Source organism: Notamacropus eugenii, chromosome 6 (genome assembly GCF_028372415.1).
Source record: "Notamacropus eugenii isolate mMacEug1 chromosome 6, mMacEug1.pri_v2, whole genome shotgun sequence".
Classification (NCBI taxonomy): Eukaryota; Metazoa; Chordata; class Mammalia; order Diprotodontia; family Macropodidae; genus Notamacropus; species Notamacropus eugenii.
The window spans coordinates 161956061-161982871 of NC_092877.1; the positions used below are offsets into that span (position 1 = coordinate 161956061).

General features: G+C 34.6%; 1 protein-coding gene across 4 annotated transcripts in view; it reads right to left on the reverse strand.

Annotated features, from left to right (window-relative positions):
* FSTL5 (follistatin like 5) overlaps nt 1-26811 on the reverse strand; it is a 1060999-nt gene that overhangs the window by 205530 nt on the left and 828658 nt on the right. For all 4 annotated transcript variants that reach the window (XM_072621397.1, XM_072621400.1, XM_072621398.1 and 1 more), the window contains one exon: nt 19583-19703. In XM_072621397.1, the coding sequence (XP_072477498.1) occupies nt 19583-19703 (121 nt within the window). The remainder of the gene's footprint in view (nt 1-19582; nt 19704-26811) is intronic.

Below are 26811 nucleotides of genomic sequence, written 5' to 3' on the forward strand. Positions count from 1 at the left end.
ATAAATATTTCAAATGCAAGTTAGCTTGCCCAGTGCCTTTTGTCTCTGACATTATTAAAGCCATCAATTCCTCTTTAACAGTGTCCCAAAGCAATCTTTCTATATTCATGGCATTCCTGTTACCTCTTGTCAACGTTACAAAACTTGCTAATATTATTATTGCCAGCATGGAAGCATTGCTGGGGTAGCAAGTATTTCTTGCAGAACATAAATGTATGAAAGAACTCTAAATGCCAATTTTCCATTTTTTAGATCTTTCTTTTTATTCTAAGTTATCTTCAAATTTCACCACAGCAGTCCATCTCTAACTGTTTTCAGTATATTAATTAAAGGTTAACTTCTTGAATCTCTTCTATCCATCTTACCATAACTCAAAGTTGATTGACTCCATTTATGGCCTGAAAAGTCTCGAAGTTCAGATTAATCACATTAACCATTCCCATCTCCAGTATAAGGCTCTTTCCCTCAAAATATTCAATTGTTTCTGTTACTTTTAGGGCAAATTATAAATGTCTTCTAGCCCTTTCACTGAAAGCTTTCCACATAATGTTGGAGGTTTACTTCATATTGTCTTCATTCATGTCTTGTCAAATAAATTGGCCTGCTGGCTTTACTCCATAAAAGACATTTTTTAGGGAATGCACTACCTTCTTATTTCTATTAGAATCCGTAGGTTTCTTCACAGAACAGTTCAGTGCCCCCTCCTACATGAGACCTTTTCTGATTCCATTCTCTCCTGAAATTTCTTTCTTTTTTATCTGTATTTACTTATCTGCATGCATCCTGTAATCTCAGTGGAGAATAAACTGCTTGAAGGTAAGAAATAGCACCTACACTGTATGGAGGTGCTGAATAAATTTTACTGAATTGAATTTTTTTTAAGTATTAATTAGTGATGTAATAGACAAAGTGATACAAGGAAAAGAAAGCTAGCCTTGAAGTCAAGAAAACCTGAGTTCATGTCCTATGTCTGATATCCACTGGAAGTCACCTGGCCTCTCAGTGATATACAGTGCTTCTTAAACTTTTTCCACACATGACCCTTTCAGCACTTTTTAAACTGTGGGTCACTACCCCATATGGGGTCACAACTCACAGTTTATTTTGGCAACTTTCAAAGACAACTTGCAGAAAAAATTGTAGACTTCTACTTCCAAAGAATTTCTTCAGCCAGGATTCCCCTACACCATTGAATCCACAGGTCTAGTCTCTATCCTTACATTTAGGTAGACTCATATTAACTATCACCTATAAAATATTTCTGTGACAAATCTAACCTCTGCAGAAAAATGGAAAGAGCTATATAAGTAGTTGCACAAATGACAGTGAAGTCATTTTATTCCCCCTAAAATGACATAGGAAAAAAACTAACTATAGTGACTACTAGGGAAAATGAAAAAAGAATAAAAAACGCCCCCTGTTATAAAACTAGATTGAATTTTCCTGCAACTTTTTTTATTTGTATGTGTGTGTTTTGGCTTTCTTTATCTTTAAAATGATTGAGCCCACCTGTGTAAATAAATCATTAAATCATTGTGGATATTAATTGAAGAGAAAATTGAGCTCAGAATAAAACATTACTCCATAATAATTGTGTGTGGATGTGTGTATTCAAATCATAACCATTTCATGTTAAAATTAATCTAGATATGCCACTTGTATAACCTGGATTTGAAGTAATTAAAGAAATCCAGAATGATGAGGGTGAAGAAAGATGCAGGAAACGCTAGATATCCTTGTCAACCTAGTCTGGAAAGAATTCGCTGGACTCAAGCAATCTTAAGTCAAGTAGGCAAAAAGTTTATTATTATTATTACACTTTTCAGTGGGCAAGAGTTCTTAGGGAACCTGCAATTTAAAAGAGTTATAGATAAAGTTTATATAGATTATTCTACAGTAAGATGTGTGCCAAATATGCTAAGTAGGTGTTTTGGGGTATGATTAGAGTGGTTAAGGAGTGGTCAGTTCCTAAAGGAACATGCACTTTTGGTATCTACTACATGAGTATTTTACCCAAAATTCATCAGGAAATAGCCCAAGTAGGGGCTACATGGAGGTGTGGGTTTAGCCCTGAAATGTCACTAAGTCAACCAAAGTCTTGTTAGACAAGATTAATGTAAGGAAGTACACATACATCTAAGTAGAAGATACATATGATTGATCAGTGAGTAGTAAATGTCACTATGACACAGTGCACAGCTAGTTTAGTCAGTATGCAGCTGGTTCTGAGTGATAAATTCTATAGGAGCAGGTGGCTACTATGGCAGGAAGGGAGATAACAGTTCCTGCTGAGGCAGACTGTTCTTGAACAGTCTGAGGTAGACTGCCTGAGATAGTGTTTTGAGGTTAGAAAGAAATGTGATTTTTAAGAGAAATGTGATTTTTAAGAGAAATGTGATTTTATGGGGTCCAAGCACATGCACCCAAGCACCCCATCACAGATTATTTCCAAGTTCTACATCCACAATATTTGTGTCAACAATAGACTCTTTTCAGCCATTTGATGGTTTGTTCCTTATAGATATTCTGTATAGATACTATCTACTTCTTTTTTCTTGTCCTAATTCCGTAGTTTTATCTTTGGGAGGTTTTAGGAAGAAGTCAAAATCTAATCATCTTTCATGTGAAAATTGGTTCTTGTGTTCAGTGTAGCCAATAGCAGTAGGATTGGCTGAAATTAATTACCCTCTGTGTCTACCTGGAAAGGTAAGAGTGCAGCAACCATCTAAGGATGACAAGAATATAAACATGGCAAAAAAAGTGCCTAGAAACAGTGGATGAGAAGAGCAGACCACTTTTATTAATCTCTGATGTAAATATTAAGATTAAGAGATTTGAGAGGTAGCTAGATGTCATATCCTGACTTGAATTCATCTCATTGATCAATTTTCCGATATTAATTTTCAAAGAAACATGGATACTTTAATTAGTCTGTGATCTGAACAATATTGTTGGCCTCTCCCTCAATGTAGATTCAAACTGATCCATTTTATCCCCTGTGACTCTTTTCCATGCCTTCTCTTAAATAGTTTACTATGGCTCCATGTAAAATTCTGAAGTCTCCTTCTTTGACTTTTGGTTTTGAAGAGATGTCAGTTTTACTCATGGAGGGTCTGTCAATTATTCTTCATGACTGGTCCATTTTCTTTTCGGAATAATAGAAATCTCTGGTAGCTTTCTGCACAACTGTCTATTGATAACATATAACAGTGTATTTATAACCTCTATGTGGCTCTTCAGTGAAATTTCAATTCTCTGCCGACCAGAATTTTATGACTCTCATCCACATGACATCACTGTGCAAATAATGATTTTTACAAGACAGTCTAAAGTATTGGTGTCAATAAAAGTTGTATGTAATTTTTCAAAATTTATACAGTGGATTTCCTTCTGCCTCTTCAGTTCTGATCCCAGTCTATTGTCACTCTGTAGTGACTGTCTAATATAGATATACTGATGGATTAGCTGTTGATTATACATAAACTACCTACCACAACTTGGACAAAGGACAAACTAAATGAATGTTTTCTCGAATTACTAATATTGAAATTATCCATTTGGTTTTTCTCAAGTGCATAGTTAGGTTTAACTCTTTAAAAAGATTATGTATCTCATCCACAAGTCTTTGTAGAGTTCTGCATCATAATTCCATTAGCACAATGTAATCCCCAAGTAGGAAGCCTCTGGAAAATTTCAATACCTGTAGAGAATTCAGACAACTTCTTGAAAGTGTAAACACCTTAACTGAACATACACATCCATGTTTTGTATTTTGCTTAATGGTACTGATAAGAGGGTTGAAGAAGTTATCTTTTGCTATATCTATCAAAGGATTTACACACACACACACATAATGGTTTCCCTAAGGAGAATTCTCAAGGCTATATTTTATTCTACTGCTTTTTGTTCAAGGTAGTTGGTGGTACATTTGATAGTTCTCTGGGCCTTGAATCAGAAAAAGGGGAGATCATAGTTGAACCAAATATTTACTACCAGTGTGACCTTAAGAAGTAACCTAACCGGCAGAGCCAAGATAGTAGACTAGAAAGACACACGTATGCAGGGTCTCTCCCCACAGCCCATAAAATACCTGTAGAGAGGGACAGGAGCAGCAGAAGGGGAGAACAACAGAGTGGAGGAGATTTCCAGCCCAGGGTGACCTAAAAGACCCACAGGAAACGTCAGTTGCACCAGACGTGGAGCAGAGCTTGGGAGCGCAGCTAGGGGCGCAGAGCCCTGCCCAGTCTTGGCCAAGTGGCATGGCATGGCATGAAGAGACTCCAGGAAGAGGACACCTTGGGGGTGGAAACTCCAGTCTCAGCAGGGGGTCCTCAGATCCCTCAACCCACAGGTGCCAAATGTCAGTGACGGGGAATTATCAGCTGCTCAGGAAGGGTGAAGGGCTTTCCCATAGCTCTGGCAGCAGGCAATGGACACAGAGGCAGCACAGCAGCCTTTTTGGAAGCTCCAATGTTGGAGCATAAAAACCCCTGGGGGCATTGAAGAGGTGAGTCTTACCTCAGCCCTGGGTGGAGCCTCTGGCCAAGCTGGTCTTTGTCTCACGCTGAATGGCAGCCTTGCCCATCCAGCTTATCTGAAAACCAGCTCCCAGTGCTGACTTAGCAGAACTGGAGGCCAGGTGGCTGAGGAGAGGTAAATGCTAAGATTCTGGATATAAAAATCCCTCTCTGCATTCAGACCAGTACAAGCTTGATCGTGCCACCTTGGAGGAACTGAGATCTCACAGATTCCTAGAGTATACCCTACTCTTGACAAAGGATGCAAAAGTCAAGTAACTGGTTGGGAAAATGCCCAAAAAAGGGAAAAAAAACAAGACCATAGAAGGTTACTTTCTTGGTGAACAGATATCTCCTCCCATCCTTTCTGATGAGGAAGAACAATACTTACCACCAGAGAAAGACATAAAAGTCAAGGCTTCTGTATCCCAAACATCCAAAATAAATATTCAATGGGCTCAGGCCATGGAAAAGCTCAAAAAGGAATTTGAAAATCAAGTTAGAGAGGTGAGGGGAAAACTGGGAAAAGAAAAGAGAGAGATGCAAGAAAAGCATGAAAAGCAGGTCAACACCTTGCTAAAGGAGACCCAAAAAAATGCTGAAGAAAATAACACCTTGAAAAATAGGCTAACTCAATTGGCAAAAGAGGTTCAAAAAGCCAATGAGGAGAAGAATGCTTTCAAAAGCAGAATTAGCCAAATGGAAAAGGAGGTTCAAAAGCTCACTGAAGAAAATAGTTCTTTAAAAATTAGAATGGAACAGATGGAGGCTAAAGACTTTATGAGAAACCAAGAAATCACAAAACAAAACCAAAAGAATGACAAAAATGGAAGATAATGTGAAATATCTCATTGGAAAAACAACTGACCTGGAAAATAGATCCAGGAGAGACAATTTAAAAATTATGGGACTACCTGAAAGCCATGATCAAAAAAAGAGCCTAGACATCATCTTTCATGAAATTATCAAGGAAAACTGCCCTGAGATTCTAGAACCAGAGGGCAAAATAAATATTGAAAGAATCCATAGATCACCTCCTGAAAGAGATCCAAAAAGAGAAACTCCTAGGAACATCGTGGCCAAATTCCATAGTTCCCTGGTCAAGGAGAAAATATTGTAAGCAGCTCTAAAGACACAATTCAAGTATTATGGAAATACAATCAGGATAACACAAGATCTAGCAGCTTCTACATTAAGGGATCAAAAGGGCCTGGAATATGATATTCAGGAAGTCAAAGGAACTAGGACTAAAACCAAGAATCACCTACCCAGCAAAACTAAGTATAATACTTCAGAGGAAAAAATGGTGTTTCAATGAAATCAAGGACTTTCAAGCATTCTTGATGAAAAGACCAGAGCTGAAAAGAAAATTTGACTTTCAAACACAAGAATGAAGAGAAGCATGAAAAGGTAAACAGCAAAGAGAAGTCATAAGGGACTTACTAAAGTTGAACTGTTTACACTCCTACATGGAAAGACAATATTTGTCACTCTTGAAACTTTTCAGTATCTGGGTAGTGGGTGGGATTACATACACACACACACACACACACACACACACACACATACACAAAGAGAGACAGAGAGCACACAGTGAATTGAATAGGATGGGATCATATATTAACAGAATGAAATTAAGCTGTGAGACTGAAATATATTGGGAAGGGAAAGAGAGAAATGGCAAGGGGCAAGTTATCTCTCATAAAAGAGGTAAGCAAAAGACTTTTCAGTGGAAGGAAAAAGAGGGGAGGTGAGAGAAAAACATGAAGCTTACTTTCATCACATGTGACTAAAGGAAGGAATAAAATGCACACTCATTTTGGTATGAAAACCTATCTTACAATTCAGAAAAGTGGGGGAGAAGGGGATAAGCAGGGTGGGGGGGATGATGGAAGGGAGGGCATGGGAGGAGGGAGCAATTTAAAATCAACACTCTTGGGGAGGGACAGGATCAAAAGAGAGAATAGAAGCAATTGGGGGCATGATAGGATGGAGGGAAATATAGTTAGTCTTATACAACATGACTATTATGGAAGTCATTTGCAAAACTACACAGATTTGGCCTATATTGAATTGCTTGCCTTCCCAAAGGGAAGGTGTGGGGAGGGAGGGATGAAGAGAAGTTGGAAGTCAAAGTTTTAGGAACAGCTGATGAGTATTGTTCTTGAAACTAGGAAATAAGAAATACAGGTAATGGGGTATAGAAAGTTATCTTGCCCTACAGGACAAAAGAGAAGATGAGGACAAGGGACAGGAGGGATGTTAGAAGAGAGGGCAGATTGGTGATAGGGAAAATTAGAATGCTCGGTGTTTGGGGGGTGGGGGGAGGGGAGAAATGCGGAGAATATTTGGAACCCAAAATTTTGTGAAAATGAATGTTAAAAGTTAAATAAATAAATTTTAAAAAAAGAAGTAACTTAACCTCTATCTGATTCAGGAATCTCAAATGTAAAACACAGGATAATAATAGTATCTACCTCCCAGAGTTATCATGAGGAATAAATGAGATATTTGTAAAGTACTTGGTATATTGTAGATACTTAATTGCATGTTTCTTTCCTCCTTCATCCCTCAATGTTCCTTCCTATATCAGCCCAACTAAGGACATGTAAGTTCTATCCATCTAAATCTGGTCTTAGTTATCCAATGAACTTTATTTTCCTTATCATTTCTTTGTTTAAAATTTCTTTGTTCAAAATAATTTAATTCATTTATTGTCTATTTTTTAACATTTTAACAATCATTTATTAAATGCCTAAATAGCACAGAAATGGATAAAAAGAAATTGATCCTGTCCTCAAGAACTGCGTATACTATTGCACACAAATAAGTAAATAAAAGATAGTTGGAGAAGGGAGAATTATAAGAAAACCCCAAATCAGGTCATGAAGAGTAGGACATGACTGAAACAACTAAACAACAGCAAAAAGTTTTATTATCTAGAAGGATCTTGTAAATGGTGATCCTTGAGGTGAACTTTTAAAAGAAGTTTTGGATTTGAAGATCTAGCAGAGAAGAGGCGTGGCACTTCAGAAGTGGAATATCACCTATATGAAAACAAAAAGATGGAAGGCAGAATGCCTGGTTAGGGGATCAGCTAATAAGAGAGTTTGCCTGGAATAAGGTATTTGAAAATGAGTAATAGTAAATAAGTCTAGAAAGGTGTATTATATGGAGAGGATTCTGGGAAGATGGCAAAGTAGGCCAGAAAATATATTGCTATATATCCTGAATCCTCTCCTATGTTCTTTTGTACACATCACATTTTTTTTTCTTTTCTTATTTAATATTTAAGTTTAAAATTTATGTTTCTTATTCTTTTACTATTATGCATTTATGTCTAAAATTACAAAAAATAGATTAGAAATGTGTGTTGTAGCTTGGGAAATGTCTTAAATGTCTTGTTGGGAAATTTACATTTTATAATGAAGGCAATAGAGAGAAATTGAATACATGCATAAGTGATAAATCCAAATGCATATGTTTATAGTAATAGGGGAATGACTTGGTCAGATTTATTTTCTTTTCTCATAATTCCTTCTATATTACTGAAGACTTCAAAAATAATTTGTTACCTAATGTTCCTCTCCTATGTTTTTTCCCTGTCTGGTGAAATGTGTTAGAGCTGAACTTTATCTCGTATATTTCACCTAATTTAGATCTTTATCCATATGTTGCAGAATGAAAAGGTTCAGTTCTAAAAAACTGGGTTAACTAACCCAAAGAAGACCAAAACAATCTAACTTAGAAGATACAGATTGATAGCCCTACAAATGCATTTTGGCATTTAGGCATTTTTTCTCACACCTCCCTTCATAGATCTTGTTGAATTAATTGATAGGAATTTTCATTTATTAAGAAAAAAATGAAAAGTGAAATCCTTAAGTTGTATTTCACTTATATGCTACAATAATAATTTGTAAGTCTATAAAATTTTATTTCATACTTACCCCTTGTCCAGTTGCCTAGAATGACTTCCCTTTTTCTAAATAATGTTTTGGATATCTGAATGCCCAATTCTGCTATTAATTCATTCAAATGTATAATAAGTCACCTATCTGAATAGAAACAAATATTTATTTATATGACTATAAATCATATGACTATACTACATGACTAGCTAAAAATGATGGTCAATGGATTACTGATCAGCTTACTTTCTTAGTTTAACTTTTGTTATAAAATTATGACATGACACAATTAACAAAAATAATTAGGAGCAGCAGAATTTTTTTTTAATTAATATATTCCTATCAATCTTTCCCTGTAGTTTTCAGTTTTATCAATAGATGGCACTAACATTTTCCATATTCATATTTACTCAATGAACCTGTGATGTTTCTTTGTTTATGAATTTCTGTTACACTGAAACTACATTTTTAAAACTGTTGAATATTTTGGAAAATACTATAATAAGTTTTATATTTAAACAAAAGCTCAAGACTAAGATTTTTCACCCAACTTTTGTGTTTCTCTAGCTACTTTGTCCTAAAATTCAAAGAATAGACAGAAGTCTGGATTACTGAGGCAAAAAATGTTGGAATAGCAAAATATTGCCTCTGTCAACTAATCAGACTACAAAGACCAATAATGATCTTTATCTTTTCCTCTCACTCTCATAGCACTTATTATTTTTATGATTACCATCTATATCCAAGAATTACTGGTACCTATTCAGTTTTTTGTACTTTTACTATATGACATAGGATTGTTGCTTTTTAATCAGCTGTACCATGTGTTTTAATGGTACTTACTTGCTATATGATCACACTCAAATCATTTCACTTCCTCAGTATTCTTTTACCTCATATGCAAACTGTGAATGTCTATAAAATCCACTTCCCAGAGTGGTTGTGATACACAAGTGAGATTAATACATAAATGATTTGAAAACTTGAAAAGCCTGTAGGTATATCTTTTCTTATCGTTGCTAAAGTCATCACCTTTCATCTTCCTGATTAAAAAATGAGTCCCTTGAGGCTCAGTTCAAGTCTTAACTTTCTTCATACATTCATGAGCCTGGCATGATGTCCATCAAGTTAATGTTTAATAACATTTTGTGGAATTAAGTTGGTTTACTCTGAACTGGAAGATGATATACTTAGCTGATTGATGATAAGTTACTGAATTTGATTTAATGAACATTTTTTCAGTACTTCCTACTCATGAAACATTTATTAATCACCGAGGGGTACAAAGGCAAGAAACACAACAATTTCCAAGGGACTTATTGTTTATTATGGTGCAGGAGATATGTTAAAAGATAAATATCACGTATGGTAGAATATGATGATCTAAAAGATATATATATATATATATATATATATATATATATATATATATATATATATATATATATATATATATATATATATAGCTTTAAGATAATTTGAGCATGGATAGATCCATTGTAGACTGGAAAATGGAATAAGGAAAGGATCCATGGAGGAAGCAAAATTACTTGTGAATTGGCTTTTTTTCCCTCTATTTGCTGCCACTTAAAGATAACGTCCCAACTTAGGTCATGTTCACATGTTCAGGTCATGTAGCTAAGGCATGCCTTCCCACCCCATTCACTCTCATTTTCTAGGGTATCTCACTCTTCCAATCTGCACTCATCCTGACAGGTATAGCATTCCCAGAGGGGGTGATATCAGATAGGTATTATTCACAACTCTTAGTAGCCAAGAGGTAATTCTCATGGAGGGGAGATACATTGCTACTATTTCTCACTCTAATTCTTGAGCCCAAACCTTTGTACATCCCATTTATATAAAATCAATCATAGTGATACCATTAATTTTTAAACATAAAAATCTAATAAATGAGAAGACAAAAGCAATAATGATAATATTAATAATCCTAACTCCAGTGAAGACTAGATTAGAATAAACACATTTACTCAGAAGATAGGAGCAAAAATAAATAAATAACACAACAGAACACTTGCTCAATAGAAGGGCAGAGCAGGAATAAACATACCATACTAGTCCAGCCATAAACCTGGGGCATACTCTCCCACCTTGGAGGAAAGTTTGTGAACACTTAAGGGTATGCAACCTTGCATCCTTGAAGAATAATGCCACTTAAAAAGCCACTTCTTTGCTAGGGGCTCCTTTCTTTTTCCTCACAGCTTTCTTGATGGCCAGTCACTCTTCTATTCTTGAGGTAAGCAGGAGCAAGCTCTTTCCCTTCACAATCACTTTTAACAGGGCACTGAGACAAAATGTTACACTCTTTCAATGACCAGCTGTGGGAGAATTGCCAAGTTCCTCAGATCTGCAAGTAGCAAAGGATTCAGCTTTCTCTAATTACTTCCAAGCTTTTATTCTAACGGTGAAGCACAGCCTACAGAAAAAGATACAAATCTCACTCTCTCCCTCTCAGAGCACTTTAGAAGACAATACAATTAACTTACCCATACTGTAGCTAGAACTAGAAACTAAAAAGGACCAATAATTCTTAATGCATTAATAGGATTCAATTCTCTCCCAATAAATGAGTTTCCAGGCAGTTTCCCTGACCTTTCTCTAAACAATCACCAAAACAAGGTCATTATTACAATCTGCAAAAGCAGCTTGAAGAGTCTTGTCTTTTTGTGACAGTTTCTTGTGATGCTTCCTGTGCTCACCTTACTCTGTTTTGTATCTCTCCTTACCATTTCCCCCCCACAGTTTCTTTTCTGGCTTCTTATATCTTCTAATGGACTAAATCAGAGTCCTCCAGGGGTCACTGATAACATTTTACCTGATAAGGCAGAACTCATAAAATCCAACATTCTGTCAAGTATCAAATCAATAATTCTTATTCTTTCTAATCATAGCCTCCAGTTATTTAATGACTAATTCAATTAGTGATAACCTTCAAAAATAGCTGCATGCAAATGAAGGAATGGACCCACAATGCCCTAAAGCTATCATTACCTTAGTTATTCCTCTACCTTGAAATGTGTTCTTTACAGTACATTCATATGATTTTTAAAATGCTCTGCATGTCTTAATATTTTATCTGAGAAACTGTTTCTTTATAATTTGATTTTAACCATTTCCTTACCCAGGTGTTGTTTTTCTGCCCCTTATTATAAAAATCAACAACTACCTCTTCATATAATGAGAAAGGTAGATTAGGGAAACAGGGGAAGACATGGTGGTTTGATTGATTACACACTGATCTTTGTCTTTAACCAGATCTTATATATTGATCTCTTGAAGCTCTTCTAGGCTGTGACTCTCCAAGCTTACCTGAATCCACAGAGCTAATAACTAAGTCACAGCTTATGATGGTAGGTCATGATGCTGAATCATGTGCCATCACCATGTTATATTTATATGCCACTGATTCAACCCTTTATAACACAGTACATCTGGTACTACACAATTGTTCTCCATTAGCCCAACCAACAGGCCTGGATAGAAATGGATTCATTATGAAGTAACTTACAATTGTTGAATAGAAAACTTAAAATACTTATGAAGGAAATTAAATCAATGAAGTGTAAATTGCCATTGATAAAAATAATTGCCGTTATAAACAACATTTTGATCATTATTATAGTTAATAAATAAATAATAATGTCACTGTAAAGCTCATAAAGTATTTTCCTGGTATGAGAGCACCCCTAAGATTAATATGTCTGTTTTCTGTGCATTACCTCACCAGGCAGATGCACTAGATATAACATAAGATCAGCCAGCAAATACCAGCAAAGGCATCTGGGAGTAAGCAAGACTAGCTCACTGCAGGCTCATGATTGCCTCCTTCCAGCAACAGGCTTAATCTATGTCCATTGCACCTGCCTGGTAAGGTACCTCATAGATGGGCAACTCATAAAAAGCAGATATATTCATTTCGGGGATTTAACAAGTAGCATAAATATTATTACCATGTCATAGGTTAGAAAACTGAGGACTTTAAATGATCTGCTTATCTTGTGACTTGACTAATCACTGTCAAAGATGGTATCTGAACCTAGGTATACTGATTTTGTCTATCAATCTTCCCATTATACCATTCTGAGTATCTGATATAATCTCTGACCTTAGGGAGCTGACAATCTAGTTGGACACAGAACTACATGATGGCAAATAATGCAGCTTCCTACCAAAGGATTACACAGTAAAATATTTCAGAGTTGAAAGGCACCTCAGTCATCTCCTAGTCTAGTCCATATCCCCCTCCCAACAAAAAAGCCCAACAATAACATGTCTTACAAATCAGATGATTCAGCTTTGTTTGAAAACCTCCAGGATGGGGAAATCTACTACTTTCTAAACAGTTTAAATTCAATTTAAATTTAATATAAGTTCTAGATAGTTTGTTTCTGAAAGTTTTTATTTTGCAAAATCCAAATTTGCTTCCTTGCTAATCTCACCCTATTCTGCCTTGAAAGGCTAAACAGATTAAGCCTAATCTCTTTTCTACATGACAACCTTAAAAATACTCTAAGATAGCAATGATCCTTGTTGTCCAACACATCTCTACACTCTCTTCTCCAGGCTAAACACCTACAATTACTTCAGTCAAGAATAATCATAGGCTAGTTACTCTCCTTTGGACACTCTCCAGATTACAAATGTTCTATCTAAAATACAGCGCCCAGAACTAACCATGATACTCAAATACAGTTCAACTAATGGAGGTTATAGCGAGACTATTACCCATTCATTCCTGGAAGTTATATCCCTCTTAATACAGCCCATGTACAGATACAGTCAAGGAAGAATGGCTTTCTCATTGTATGTAATACTTAAATTTTGTACACTATACAAAATAATAATTTGTTAATAATAATGGTTTGGGAAAGATTAAATTAATAATTAATTAATAAAAAATTATAACTAAAATTATATAGTACCTACTATATGACAGGTACTGGGCTAACCAATTTATAAATATCATCTTATTTGATCATTGCAACCACCCTGGGAGGCAAGTACTATTATTATCCCAATTTTACAGTTGAGAAAACTGAGGGAAACAGACAAGTCATATGGTTGGTAAAAGTCTGAGACCGGATTTAATTTCAGATCTTTGTACACAATGCAATAATAAATCTGCTACACCTCATACCAATTAGAATGGCTAATAGGACAGAAAGACTAATTGAGAAATGGTCTAGGGGATAGGGGAAAAATAAGACAACACACTGCTGGTGGAGTTGTGAACTGATTCAACCATTATGTAGAGCAATTTAGAATTATGCCCAAAGGGCGAGGAAACCATGCATACCCATTGTCATAGTGGTTCCACTACTAGGTCTGTGTCCCAAAAGAGATTTTGCAAAAGGAAAGGAACGCTGACGTGCAAAAATATTTATAGCAGATCTTTCCTAGGGGCATGCTCATCAGTTAGGGAATGGCTAAACAAGTTGTGGTATATGATTATGATGGAACACTATTGTACTGTTAGAAATAATATGCAGGATGCTCTCAGAAAAAGCTGGAAAGAATCGCATAAGCTGATGCAAAGTGCCATGTACAAAATAACAACAATATTGTAAGATGATCAGCTGTGAACAATAACAAATGTCCTATGAGGTAGTTTCAACTATAATCATGCAAACTAAACTAAGTTAATTAATACAGCCTACAAATGTATTCAAGATGAATACCTAAGGACACTGGACAACATGTGAGAAGTAGTATACTTGAGGAAGGGAAAACATTCCTTACAGAGAGTTTCATGTAGATAACAGTATTTTTAAAGACTGAAAGAGAAATCATCATTTGGGTAATTTAGGGGAAAGGGGACTTCTCAAGCTCATCTTACAGATAGAAACAGATTTAGGATCAGTAATATAATGAAAAGAGATGAGGTTTCAATTTAACTTCCAATTCAGGCTCTGATATTTCCTACCCATATGATCTTGGAACTAAGTCATCTGACCTCACTTTTCTCAAACATGAAGAAGTTTGAATTAGATTATTTTGGAGATATATTCCAGACTCAAACTATGATTCCAATATTTCTGCAATCCTTCATTTTTAAATTTAAACATAATACACTATTTTTAAAAATCTTTCATTAGTGAAATGATTCAACAAATGATGCATGGAATGACAATCATAGAAAAAACCCTTAAAAAGTAGAATTAAATAAATTTATTAATTCAAATGATTCATTTTTTAGGACACGTAGATTAACAAGTGCACATGCAAATTGGAAAAGGTGCTTAAAATCCAATTAAACTATCTTCAAAGTGCCCTCATACTAAATCTTAAGATCAAATAAGTCTCATTATCACATTAACCTCCTTTCCACTCTCTTGTGATACAAGTGTCATTACATTAATTAGTCATTATCCTGTCCTATAACTATTGACCGCTGTGTGTGTGTTTGGGAACATTACTACTATACTTGTATGTATGCTGATATACTCTACAGAACAGTGTTTCATTTTTCCAGCTTAATGTTTCTATGTTATCTATAGCTTATGATATCTATGTTATCTATAGCTTACAAATTAAAAGTTTCAACCACATAAAATCAGAATGATGCCATGGAGGGGGAAAAATGGAAGAGTTGAAAAATATGTGCAGTGCTTTTTTTCTTTCTTTTCTTTTTCCCACACAGCATTTGAAACTCATGGCTTCAATCACCCTACATTGTATTCTGACCCAATGACACATCTAGTCCATGCCTGACAAGATATTTTAAAGCCAGATTCTATCTTAGGCTCAAGAAAAATAGTATCCAAGTATGAGTAAGCTGTCTGAAGAGGTCAGTCACTCTAGTGTTCCCTCTTCAAAAAGTTCTTGTCAAGGATAAAGAATATAGAGATTCATCATTATGTGTGACTAGGCCTAAATGACAGGAAAGAGAGTTGTTGCAGCAGTAGGCATATGTTCCTTGTAAATGCAGACACATGTAAACAACAAATAACTCTAAAATTTCCAGCCATCCTGTTATATATCCTAGAATTATAGATCTAGAATTCACCTTATGTGGGGAAGCAGGAAAAAGTCTGAATGATTTTAATGGAACAATTCTATTAAGTCCTACTTTTTTATTTGCTTTGTCTTTGTCTCCTGAGAAGACCCTGAGATTTCTTCTATATAATCCTAATGTAGTATTTTTGTAGCTTGAAGAGCAATTGAATTGAGGAAGTTTTCCTCATGCCATATGTGGGAATAATTACGAGCATGAAAGGTGGGTTTTTTCTAATTTTTTTTTTTTTTTGAGTAATGATTATTAGTGGTATTTTCAGGGAACATTCTAATCAGACATTTTTGTTTTCTTTTTGCTAATAATTAGCATGGAATCTGCATGCTTAGAACAGAGCTCTCAAAAACACTGATTTCCTACATATCTTGTAACCAGATCTGAACAGGGAATGGTGTCTTAGAAATGGATTTTACTAGCCATATAAAAAATACCTCCCATTTACATAGTGCTTGCAGGTTACAGACTGTAGTAATCTGGCGAAGCAAGAAATTGAACTATGATTTGACCATTATAAAAACATGGGGACTGATGATCAGAATGGTGAAATGAATTGCCAGGTATCACTTGGCTAGTAAATGTGAAAAGCAGAACTCAAAAGCTGGTCATGGAAAGAGATATCTGTAGTTGGAGGCGTCTTTAACAATCACTTAATGCAACCTCTTCTTTTACAGATAAGGGAATTGAGCCTCAAAGAGATGGAGTGATTTGCCTAAAATAAGAGCCATAACTAGAAATTGTGTGATGGTGGTAGTACAAAGGACGATATGGTCAGAAGGAGAGGGGGCAGCTCATTCTCCCAAGAGGGTCCAAATCTAGCATTGTTGGAGGTAAAGGGAATCCAGTCAAAAGGCAATGGGTTCTTAGATGTGGTACCAATGTGAAAAAGGCAGGTAGAGGACTCTGAGGCGAGACATGGGGAAGGCATTTGCCCCAGAGAGAATAAAGAACCCCTTGATGTCAATACCTCATGAGAAAGTCCCATTGACTGTAATTTTTACAATTTCACCTAAAATGACAAAAATAGCTGACTTCTAAGTAGTGCTTACTTTGTTTCTTGCACTGTGCTGGGCACTTTACAAATATCTCATTTGCTTCTCATAACAACTCTGGGAGTTAGATGTTATAATCTACATTTTGCAAATGAGGAAATGGAGGCAAAGAGAGGTTAAATGACTTGCCCAGAGTCACAGAGCAAAGTAAATGTTGGTGGTCAGATTGGAACTCAGGTCTTCCTGACTCAGTCCACTGGCCCTGCATCATCTAGCTGCCTTTAAAATTCATCAAGGTAGAAAGAGGAAGAAATAATATTCAAAGCTAAGTGTTGTGATTCCTCATCTGATGATTTTTCCTGCATGAATTACTTACTCGCTAACATTGTTGAAGACTTTGTGGGCCTACAAAGATATTCCTTGACCAAAATCTTAATTTTTTCTGCCCTTGAATACCGTTACCCCATTTTTTCTAGTTCCCACATTCTAATTTTATACATGAATTGGCTAATAGAGTTGAGATATCTGCCCTAACATTTAAGTTTAACATTCTATCAAGCACATAAATATAACAAAATATAAGTACATTGGGAAACTGTATGGGAGTGGTAGAGTACACTGACTATACTTTTAGAACGGATTTCTGATTTTTGTGAGACTTGATTTTCAGTTGGTTTTAAAACGCCTTTATTCTTCTGTGTGTATTTTCCCAAATTGTTTAAGACATCACTGCTCTCACTTTTACCTTTACTTTAAAAAAAAAGACATGTGGTTATTTTTCATTAAAGAGATCATATTTATATTATCATGAGAGTTCATAATTATTTTAAATGAGTTAATGTCAAAAACTTATGTGTTAATTTCCCATATGGTAAATATCAATAGATATAACCCACATAAAACAAAGTTCTTTGGAGTCCTCAACAAGTTTTAAGAATATAAATGAGTCTAGAGGTGAAAAAAATGAGAATCTATGTATTAATTTAATCAGGGATCTTTGATAATAATTCTATTTTACAAATTCTTCCTTTTGGCATTTCAAGCCCTTAGTAATGTCTGTAAAGGAGCTTTCCATTCTTATTATCTAATAACATTAACCTTTATGTATGCTATTATCAAATGAGATAAAATAATATGATATTTTAATTTTTGTTATAATTATCTTATCTATTCTTATCTTATATGCCTGGCATGTTGTAGGGGCAATATAAATGTTTATTTGGTCACCTCATCCCTGGTCCAGCCAAAATGTTCTTGTTATTCTTCAATTGAGACACTCCATTTCCCATCCTTCTACCACTGGCAGGCTATATCACATCCCTAGAGTGCAATTACTCTATACGTAAACCTTAGAACACTTAGTCTCCTTTATGGCTCAGCTCAGGAAACATCATAAAGCCTACCTTGAACCCCTCAGCTGCTTATTGCTCTCTGTTCTTCCCGTACAAAAGATCATAGTTATGTTTTATGACATACATGTATATAATATGATATACACATCACACTATTAGATCTAAAGTTGGAAAAGACCTCAGAGGCTAACTAGTCCAACCTCCTCATTTGACAAAGAAGGAAACTGAGACTAAGGAAGGTTAAGAGACTTCTTTAATGTGACATAGATTAGTTGCATCAGAAGAAGAACTTGAACCCAGGCCCTCTGACTCCAGAGTAAGCACTCTTTCCCCTCTACCGGACTCTTCTTGCTTATATGTGCTTTGCTATGGATGTTGTTTTCCTCTGTCTATAGAATACAACCTCCTTCAGGGCAGAAATTGTTGTCTTTTCATATCTCAATCACCAGCATCTAACACAGAAGATCTTTTATGACTAAGTTGCACAGTACCTAACACCAGACAAGTAGTAAACACTTGGTAAATGTTTGTAACTAAAAGACATGAAATTTACGTTATTACAACAATTGGATTTTATAGTTAGAAGAGACTTCTTTTACCAGAAATTTTTAACCTTTTTGAATATGTCATGCATACCTATGGCTGTCTGGGAAAGCCTTCTCAGACTGTTGTATGCTTTTAATGCAAAGAATCAAGTACAAAAGATTACAAAGGAAATTATATTAAAATAAAATTGTCAACTAAAAAAAATAAAACAAGTTTGTGGAGCCCATGTCAAGATGTCTATTTTAGAGCACCTAAATCTGATCATTTAATTTTATGTATGAGGAAACTCAGGTTCAAAAAGGTTATTTTTTTCCAGAAATTTACATAGCTAGCTGTTGGCCAAGTAAGGACTATAATCTGGCACGCTGGTTTCTCAGTCTGATGTTTGTTTGTTTTTTGTTTTTTTTTCCTGTTGTACTCAGCTATTTCTTTTCTTACACACTATTTCAGAGAGAAGTTCACAATGGATTATAAATCATAAAGAAGAATCTTCACATGAGCATTTTTACCACTGGCCCTTTGCTGATCTTTATAGCCACATGGATAGTATTAATCCCAGAATCATCTTTAATTATTGACAATAGCACTAATTTAGGATAGGGAAATATGAAATTTATTAACATATTTTAAAATTGATTTTCATAGTATCCCCTTTCCATTGTGGGGGCAGCAAAATTGCAATCTGGTTTCAAAATAATGTCACAGAGAGCTATGAGATGTTTCTTAGATCAGGGCTATGTGAGTGAATTGAGTCAAAGGAAAGGGCAGGTGTGGGAAAGTGGCAAATTTCCCTTGAATGTAAACAACTAGCAAGCAATTAACCAAAAATGCTGTTGAATTGCTTTTGTGCTTAAGGTAGCTAAAACTCCATTTGTACTTTTACTTTTTTAAAAAATAAAACCTAGGTTTGGGATTTTATAGATAAAAAGAAATTGGGGAAAAAGGCAATTCAGGTTTTCCATGCTTTTAATTGTCCACTTCAAAACTGTTGTACACTAAAAGGACAATACCAAAATGTATGAAACTAATTTGAGATTAGAACATTGTATGATTTTTTCAAATTATTTACTTTTAGATCATAAAACTTAAAAAAACATCCACGTATACCTATATTCACTTATTTGAGAGTATAGAAATGAAGCAACATCATATTGTCTTTCTAGTCAAACATAACATTTTTTTTTTTAATCCAGTGAACCATGAAACATAATTACTGCAACAATGTGCTTCTTACCATTCACTTGGAAGATGTGAGTCTGGTATAGTTTGTCATAACCATCTGCATAGCAGGTGTAATTCCCCATATGCGTGGTGGTAACCTTAGTAATGTACAGGGATCCATCATCTCCAAAATCCTATAGGAAAGAAATGGAAAACAAAGTGAACTATACTATTAACAGTCAGAGGGTTTTGTGTACGTGTTTGTGTGTGTATACGTTTTGTAAAGTGCTTAATTAAATGCCTGGTTCACAGAAAGCTTTATAAATGTTTTTTCATGTCTCCTTTTAATTTGTAGAAATATCAGAATGCAAAATAAATGAGTGACTGTTTTTATTAACAGCATGACAATGGATCTTTATGCCTCCAAGCTTGATCATTCATAAATCAAATGACCTTGAGATTTCCCTAGACTTTGTTTCATAGCAAGATTGTTTTATTTGCAATAACTACTTTCTAGCTTTATTGATAACTTCCTTATTCCTTGAATAGATCTTTGATTAAGTGTCAAGGAAGAAGTCTATTTGCATATGGAATAATTCAATCCGGGATTATTTGTTCCCATACTGGTTTAAGCTTTCAATATTGAGATTGCATCAAAATTGCCTTTTTCTCTGCGGGGAAAATGAATTAATATAATTGGCTTGCTTGTAGTATACATACTTTTCACATCAGCAATCTTTTATTCTTTAAAGTTCCAGAATAATATATCCCTGAGTAATATCTTGCTCTTACTCTACACTCACAAGTGGGTGTTTCCTTGTTCTTTTAAAATAGAAAGTTACAGAATTTTCTTGTTCAATGAGTTTCCTGAATTTTGGCCTTTCTTTCCTGAATTACTGAGCAGTCTTCATTATGGTCCTGTTGGATGTCAATAAGCTAAAAAAATTTCTGGGAACACTGAGGAAGCTATCAACCTTCTGTGGGTTTCTTTGGCCTCTGAGCAACTAACTACCCTATTAACTTATTGTAAAGTTTATTAACTCCTTTAGCAGAAGTGTTACTTTCAGGCAATACTATTTCCACTGGGTGCCTTTTCTCTATGTTGGCTCCCTAGAAGCCATTATTTTTGACATCTGTCAATGTGAATTCCCAATTTAACGAATATTCCTGTGATCAGACAACCAGAAGAAATCAAGCAGGTTACCTGGGGCTAGGGAGTGGAGATGTAAGAGAACACCCATTTATGAAGCACCTACTATGTAGAGGTACTATGCTAAGTACTTTACACATTTTATATCATTTGGTTCTCACAACAACTCAGGGAAAGATATGATACTATTATCATAATTTTCTAGATAAGAGGCAGACAGAGGTTAAGTGAAGTAGAGAGAGATTCAAGTAGTAAACACCTGAGGTTGGCTTTGAACTCAGCTCTTTCTGAATCCGGGACCACAATGTGCCACCTAGCTATGTAAACATTAGAATGACTGTCAATTGTGAAGGCGAGAAGGAATCCGAAGGTCCAAAGTCCTCATCTCACAAATGATAAAACTAAACAGGAAAAGTGACTTGCCCATTCATGATCCAAAGTAGGCTCTAGATGAATACCAGGTTATACAACTAGAGATTTAGAGGTAGAAGGTATATGAAACATAAACTGTTATCAATCCCCTAATTTTACAACTGGGAAAATATGGGCCTAAAAAACTAAGCAATTTTCCCAAGGCCAGCCGTGAGGAAGTAAATAGCAGAGCTGATATATGAACCCAGGTTCTCTGACTCCAAAGACAATATCTACGCCACTGCCCCATCCTGCCTCTGCCATGGGTTAATTACTCTTCTTTCTTTTGTTTGTAGGAAAAAAAAAAACAATTTAGAGATTTCCCTCCTAATGCATCCATAAGTATTAATAATTCAATATGCAATAATTACATTTTCCTATATTTTCTACATATTCCTATAACATAAGTCTAAGAACAAGTGGAGATAAGATGGAAGTCACAGGGAGTATTCTTATGAAAGTATACTAAATTTGAAGTTGGAAGCTCTTGTTTGTCTCAGCTTTGCTACTTATTAATTATGTAACTGAAAATTTTACTTAATTTCTTTTAGTCTATTTCGCTATCTATGGTTTATGTTATTTGTGTTATCTGCCTCATGAGATTGTTATGAGGACAAAATCAGATACAAATACTTTGTAAACACAAAGTTTTAAGTAAATATAAGTTATTAATCATAGTACCTTTTACAATTAACAATTGTTGGTGATTTATACTTAACCTACTTTTCTCTTTCTATATGACATCATGAGTAAACAAAATTGCAATCCATATTTTTTTCTTTTACTCTTTTCCCATCCCTCTTTTATATCTTTTATGCTTATTTCCTTATTGGAGCATTTAATTAGTCCCCCAAACCTGGGGAAGACTATAATCCAATGAACGACCCCTCAATCACCAAAATGGACATTCTCATCGTTGTGATATTAATAGTTTTATGAAAAGTATTTATGTGATAGCTTTGGTATGAATTTTAATTTTACTTAGGATACTAAAAACTTTGTCCTTAGAAGGGGTTCATAACACTGTCAAAGTCGATCATGAGAAATTAAAAGCTTAAGAATTACTTCTCTGCAATTTGGAACTAAATTCAAAAGGCTATAAAGCCATGTATACCCTTAGAGACAGCAATACCACTATTGTACGTACATCCCAAAGAAATAAAAAGAAGAAAGAAAAAGGACTTATATGTATAAAAATACTTATAGTACCTCTTTTAGGGGCGGTAAAGAATTGGAAATTGAGAAGATGCCCATCAATTAGGGAATGGCTATACAAGTTATAACGTGTGATTAAGAAGGAATTCCTTCTGTTACATAAAAAATGACAAGCAGGATGCTTTCAGAAACACCTGGTGAGACTTAAGTGAATGGATGCAAAATAAAATGGGTAGAACCAAGACAACATTGTACTTAGTGATACCAAGATTGTATGATGTTCAATTGTGAAACACAACTATTCTCAGCAATATGATAATTTAAGACAATTCTGAAAGACTTAAAATGAAAAAATGCTATCTGTCTACAGAGGAAGAACTAATAGAGTCTGAACGCAGATCAGAAGATCCTTTTTTAAACTTTATTTTTTGTCTTTTGTGGTTTTTTTGTATGTGTTTTCTTTCACACCATGACTAATATGGATATGGGTTTTTGCATGATTACATATGTATAACCAATATCAAATTGCTTGTCATCTCAGGAAGGGTAGTAGAGAAGGAGGAAGGGAGAAAAATTGAAATTCATCTTTTTTTTTATTTTTTCCCACTTAATAGTATTTTATTTTTCCAATTTCATGTGAAGACAGTTTTTAACATTCATTTTTATAAGATCTTGAGTTCCACATTTTTCTCCCTCCCTTCCTTCCCTTGTCTCTCCCCACTTCCTAAGATAGCAAACAATCTGATATAGTTAAACATGTACAAACCTGTTAAGCATATTTCCACATTAGTCATGTTGTGAAAGAATAATCAGAACAAAAGGGGAAAACCACAAGAAAGAAAAACAAAACAAAGGTGAAACTAATGCATCAATCTTCATTCAGAGTCTACAATTCTTTCTTTATATGTGGATAATATTTTATATCATGAGTCTCTTGGAATTGTCTTTGATCATGGTATTGCTGAGAAGAGATGGTGAGCATCCTCTCAATTTTTAATTCTTTACCACCACAAAAAAAGAGATGCTGTATTTTTGTGCATGTGGGTCCTTTTCCCTTTTTTATGATCTCTTTGTGATATAGACAAAGTAGTGGTATTACTGGATCAAAGAGTATGTACAGTTTTATAGCAGTTTCAGCACAGTTCCAAATTGTTCTCCAGAATGACTGGATCAGTTCACAACTCCACCAACATGTATTAGTGTTCCAATTTTCAGAACTCATGTTATTTTAAATGAATGTTAAACATTGTTTTGTCATGTAATTGGGGAAAAATAAAATAATATTTTTAAAAAAGAAAATAAAACAGATAACGAGAGGATGGAGCCAATATGGCAGAATAAAGACTAGAGTCCACTGAATTCTCCCAACATTTCCCTCGAAATAACTCCTCAAATAAAATTTTGAAGCAGTAGAGCCAATAAAAGGTCAGAGGGAGGAATTATTTCAGTCTAAGACAATTTAAAAATTTTACAGGTAAGATCTGTAACAAAGGTTTGGGAGCTGCTGCTACTGATACTTTAGAAGCTTTTAGACTAGAGATGGTAAGGGGTTTGGCCACTGGTCAAAAAGAGATTACAGGAGACATTTTACTGGCACTGGTTGCAGCTGGCACTGATTGGAAAATGAAAGAATAATCATAAGGGATTCTACAAAGTAAAACTGATGATTCGCGTAACTCCTAAGAACTTTATCATTATTAGGAGAGTTAGAAGGAATCTACATAAACAGAGGGCATAAGTGTGAGTCTAATATGTTGGGATGACTACCAAACAAAATTTTAGGATGAGAATGGGGGATGAGAACGGGGAAGAACAAGATATATTAGAATGGGAATTTTTTTTCTTTTTCAAAAGAGACATGCAAAGAAGAGCTTTTGTAGAAGAGGGAAAATATGGGGAGGAGAGGGTGACCAGCATTGCCTGAAACACACTCTCATTGTAATTGGTTCAAAAAAGGAAGGATATATACATGCATACATAAAAACCTATACACAAAAACTTATACACACATACATACCTCAGTTGGATATAGAAATCTATCTCACCCAATAGGGGGAAAGAAAAGGAAGGGGGTAAGAGATATGGTGGGAGTGCGGGGAAGATGATAAAAGGAAAAACTGTTTAAAAGAGGCGGTGATCAGAAGCAAAACAGACTTTTGAAGAGGGACAAAATATAAAGAGAGAGAAAATAAACAGAAGAAAAAGGCTGGAGAAAACTGTACAATTAATAATATTAACTATGAATGTGAATGGAATGAGATAATCCATAAAACAGAAAGAGATAGCAGGATGTATTATAAACCAGAATCCAAAAACCTGTTGTTTAAAGGATACACTTGAACAGAAAGGCATACACAAGAGTTAAAATAAAGGGTTAGAGCAGAATCTATTATGCTTCAGTTGAAGTAATAAAAGCAAAGGTAGCAATCATGATCTCAGACAAAGCAAACACAAAAATAAACCTAACTAAAATAGATAAACAGAGGAACTACATTTTGCTAAAATTTAACATAGGCAATAAAGAAATGTTTAAAAAAATAACAAATGTCTCTGATAAAGGTTTCACTTCTTAAATATATAGAGAACTTAGTCAAATTTATAAAATAAGTCATTCTCCAATTGTCAAAGGAGGAACAGGCAGCTTTCAGAAAAAAAATCAAATCTTTTATAGGTCTATAGACCCATAACAATGATTGAAATTACTATAGACTAGAGAAAGGCAAATTAAAAGAACTCTGAGGTACCACCTTGTACCTAAGAGAAATGATAAATCCTGGGGGGAATGAGGGAAAAATAATTATTGAACCCTTGATGCAATAGTGATCTGGTCCAACCATTCTGGAGAATAATCTAGAACTACACTAAACGGGCTATAAATCTGTGCATTTATTTTGACCCAGAAATACCATTACTATGTCTGTACCCCAAAGAAATCAAAGAAAACAAGAACCTATATATATATATATATATACATGTATGTATATATATATATATACATATATACATATATATGTACAAAAAGTATTTACAGCAGTTCTTTTGTGGTGGTAAAGAAGTAAACGTTGAGGGGATGCTCATCAACTGGGGAACAGCAGAACAAGTTGTGTCATATGCTTATGATAGAGTTTATATTGTGCTATAAGAAATGATGGGAAGGGACAGTTTCAGAAAGAAAAAATGAAACAAGGGAAGACCTATAAGGACTAATGGAAAGTAGAGTGAGAAGAACTAGGAGATCATTGTGCACAGTAACAATAAAACTGCAATGATGATGAATACTTGGCTACTCTGATCAATACAATTCCAACAGACTCAAGATGAAAAAATGCTATCCACCTCCAGATGAACTCTGAGTGCAAACTGAAAGATAACTTTCTCACCTTACTTTTTTGTTATTGTTTTTTTTTGTTATATAGCTAATGTGGAAATATGTTTTACATGATTTTACATATGTAATTGATATCACTTGAATTGTTTTCTCAGGGGGTAGGGGAGGGAAAGAGAGTATTAAAAATCAATAAATAATACATTAATGTAAAAAAGTGCATTGTTGAAATGTTTCCATCTTATCTGAACAGTAGCATAGAATCATCATATATTCTTTATCCAGAAGTATTATGACATCAAAGTGACATCTCAATTTATTTTAAACATATATGTATATATATAGTATATATATGTATATATATATAAATATATATATACACACACACACATATATTTTCAATGACCTCTCTTCTATTTGAATTAAAAATTAATTTTCCTCCACCCCTGATCTTCTTACCCTGGCTAATATTGTTAGTATCAGTTACTAAGAAGCAATTAAAAATAAAACAATATATATTCATAAATCACATAGGTAATGATACAGAGGCATTTTTGGATTACTGCTTGCTTTTGTTAGGCAAGTATCTTGTACTTCTGCTATAGTTCATCATTTAAAAAAGCTGTAAGGATGAGAAATAGAGGGACACAATTAATAATAAAGAACCTTTACTTAGAACACTTGCTTGAAAAATATACTGCTTAATTAAATGCAAATTAAGAGGTAGATAAATGATTCTTCAGCGATCCTGTCAGCAGTACTTAAATAGATGTTAAAATAATTCCTTGTTACTTTACTTTTCTGTTTCTGTATATATGTGTTCTATCTGTAATTTAAATGCAGTATTTGAGAAAATATGTTGTCAGGTAAAATTCGTTATCATATATATATACCCAAGGAATACATTTTCTGGGCTTTATCAGAATGTCAAGGGAGCTACAAGTATTGTGTCATCTCTAGGTTATTTCCATAATACAAGAATTCTAAAAGTTTGCAAATTGGGTTACTAGGACAGTGACTACAATTCACAAGGGATCTAAGGTACTTTGCGGGTCCAAATTCCTTCAACTGTGGTTCATAAGGCCCTGCTAATCTGCTCTTTTTTAATAGCCAGAAAGTAGATACAACTCAAGCTAAAATTATCTAATAAACAAACAGTGAGATGGAAGTTAGAAATATTCTCCCAACAAAAGTTTTCCAAAAATATTTACAGAGTTCGTAAGAAGAGCGGACATATACACAAAGTGGGGCATACTAGAGT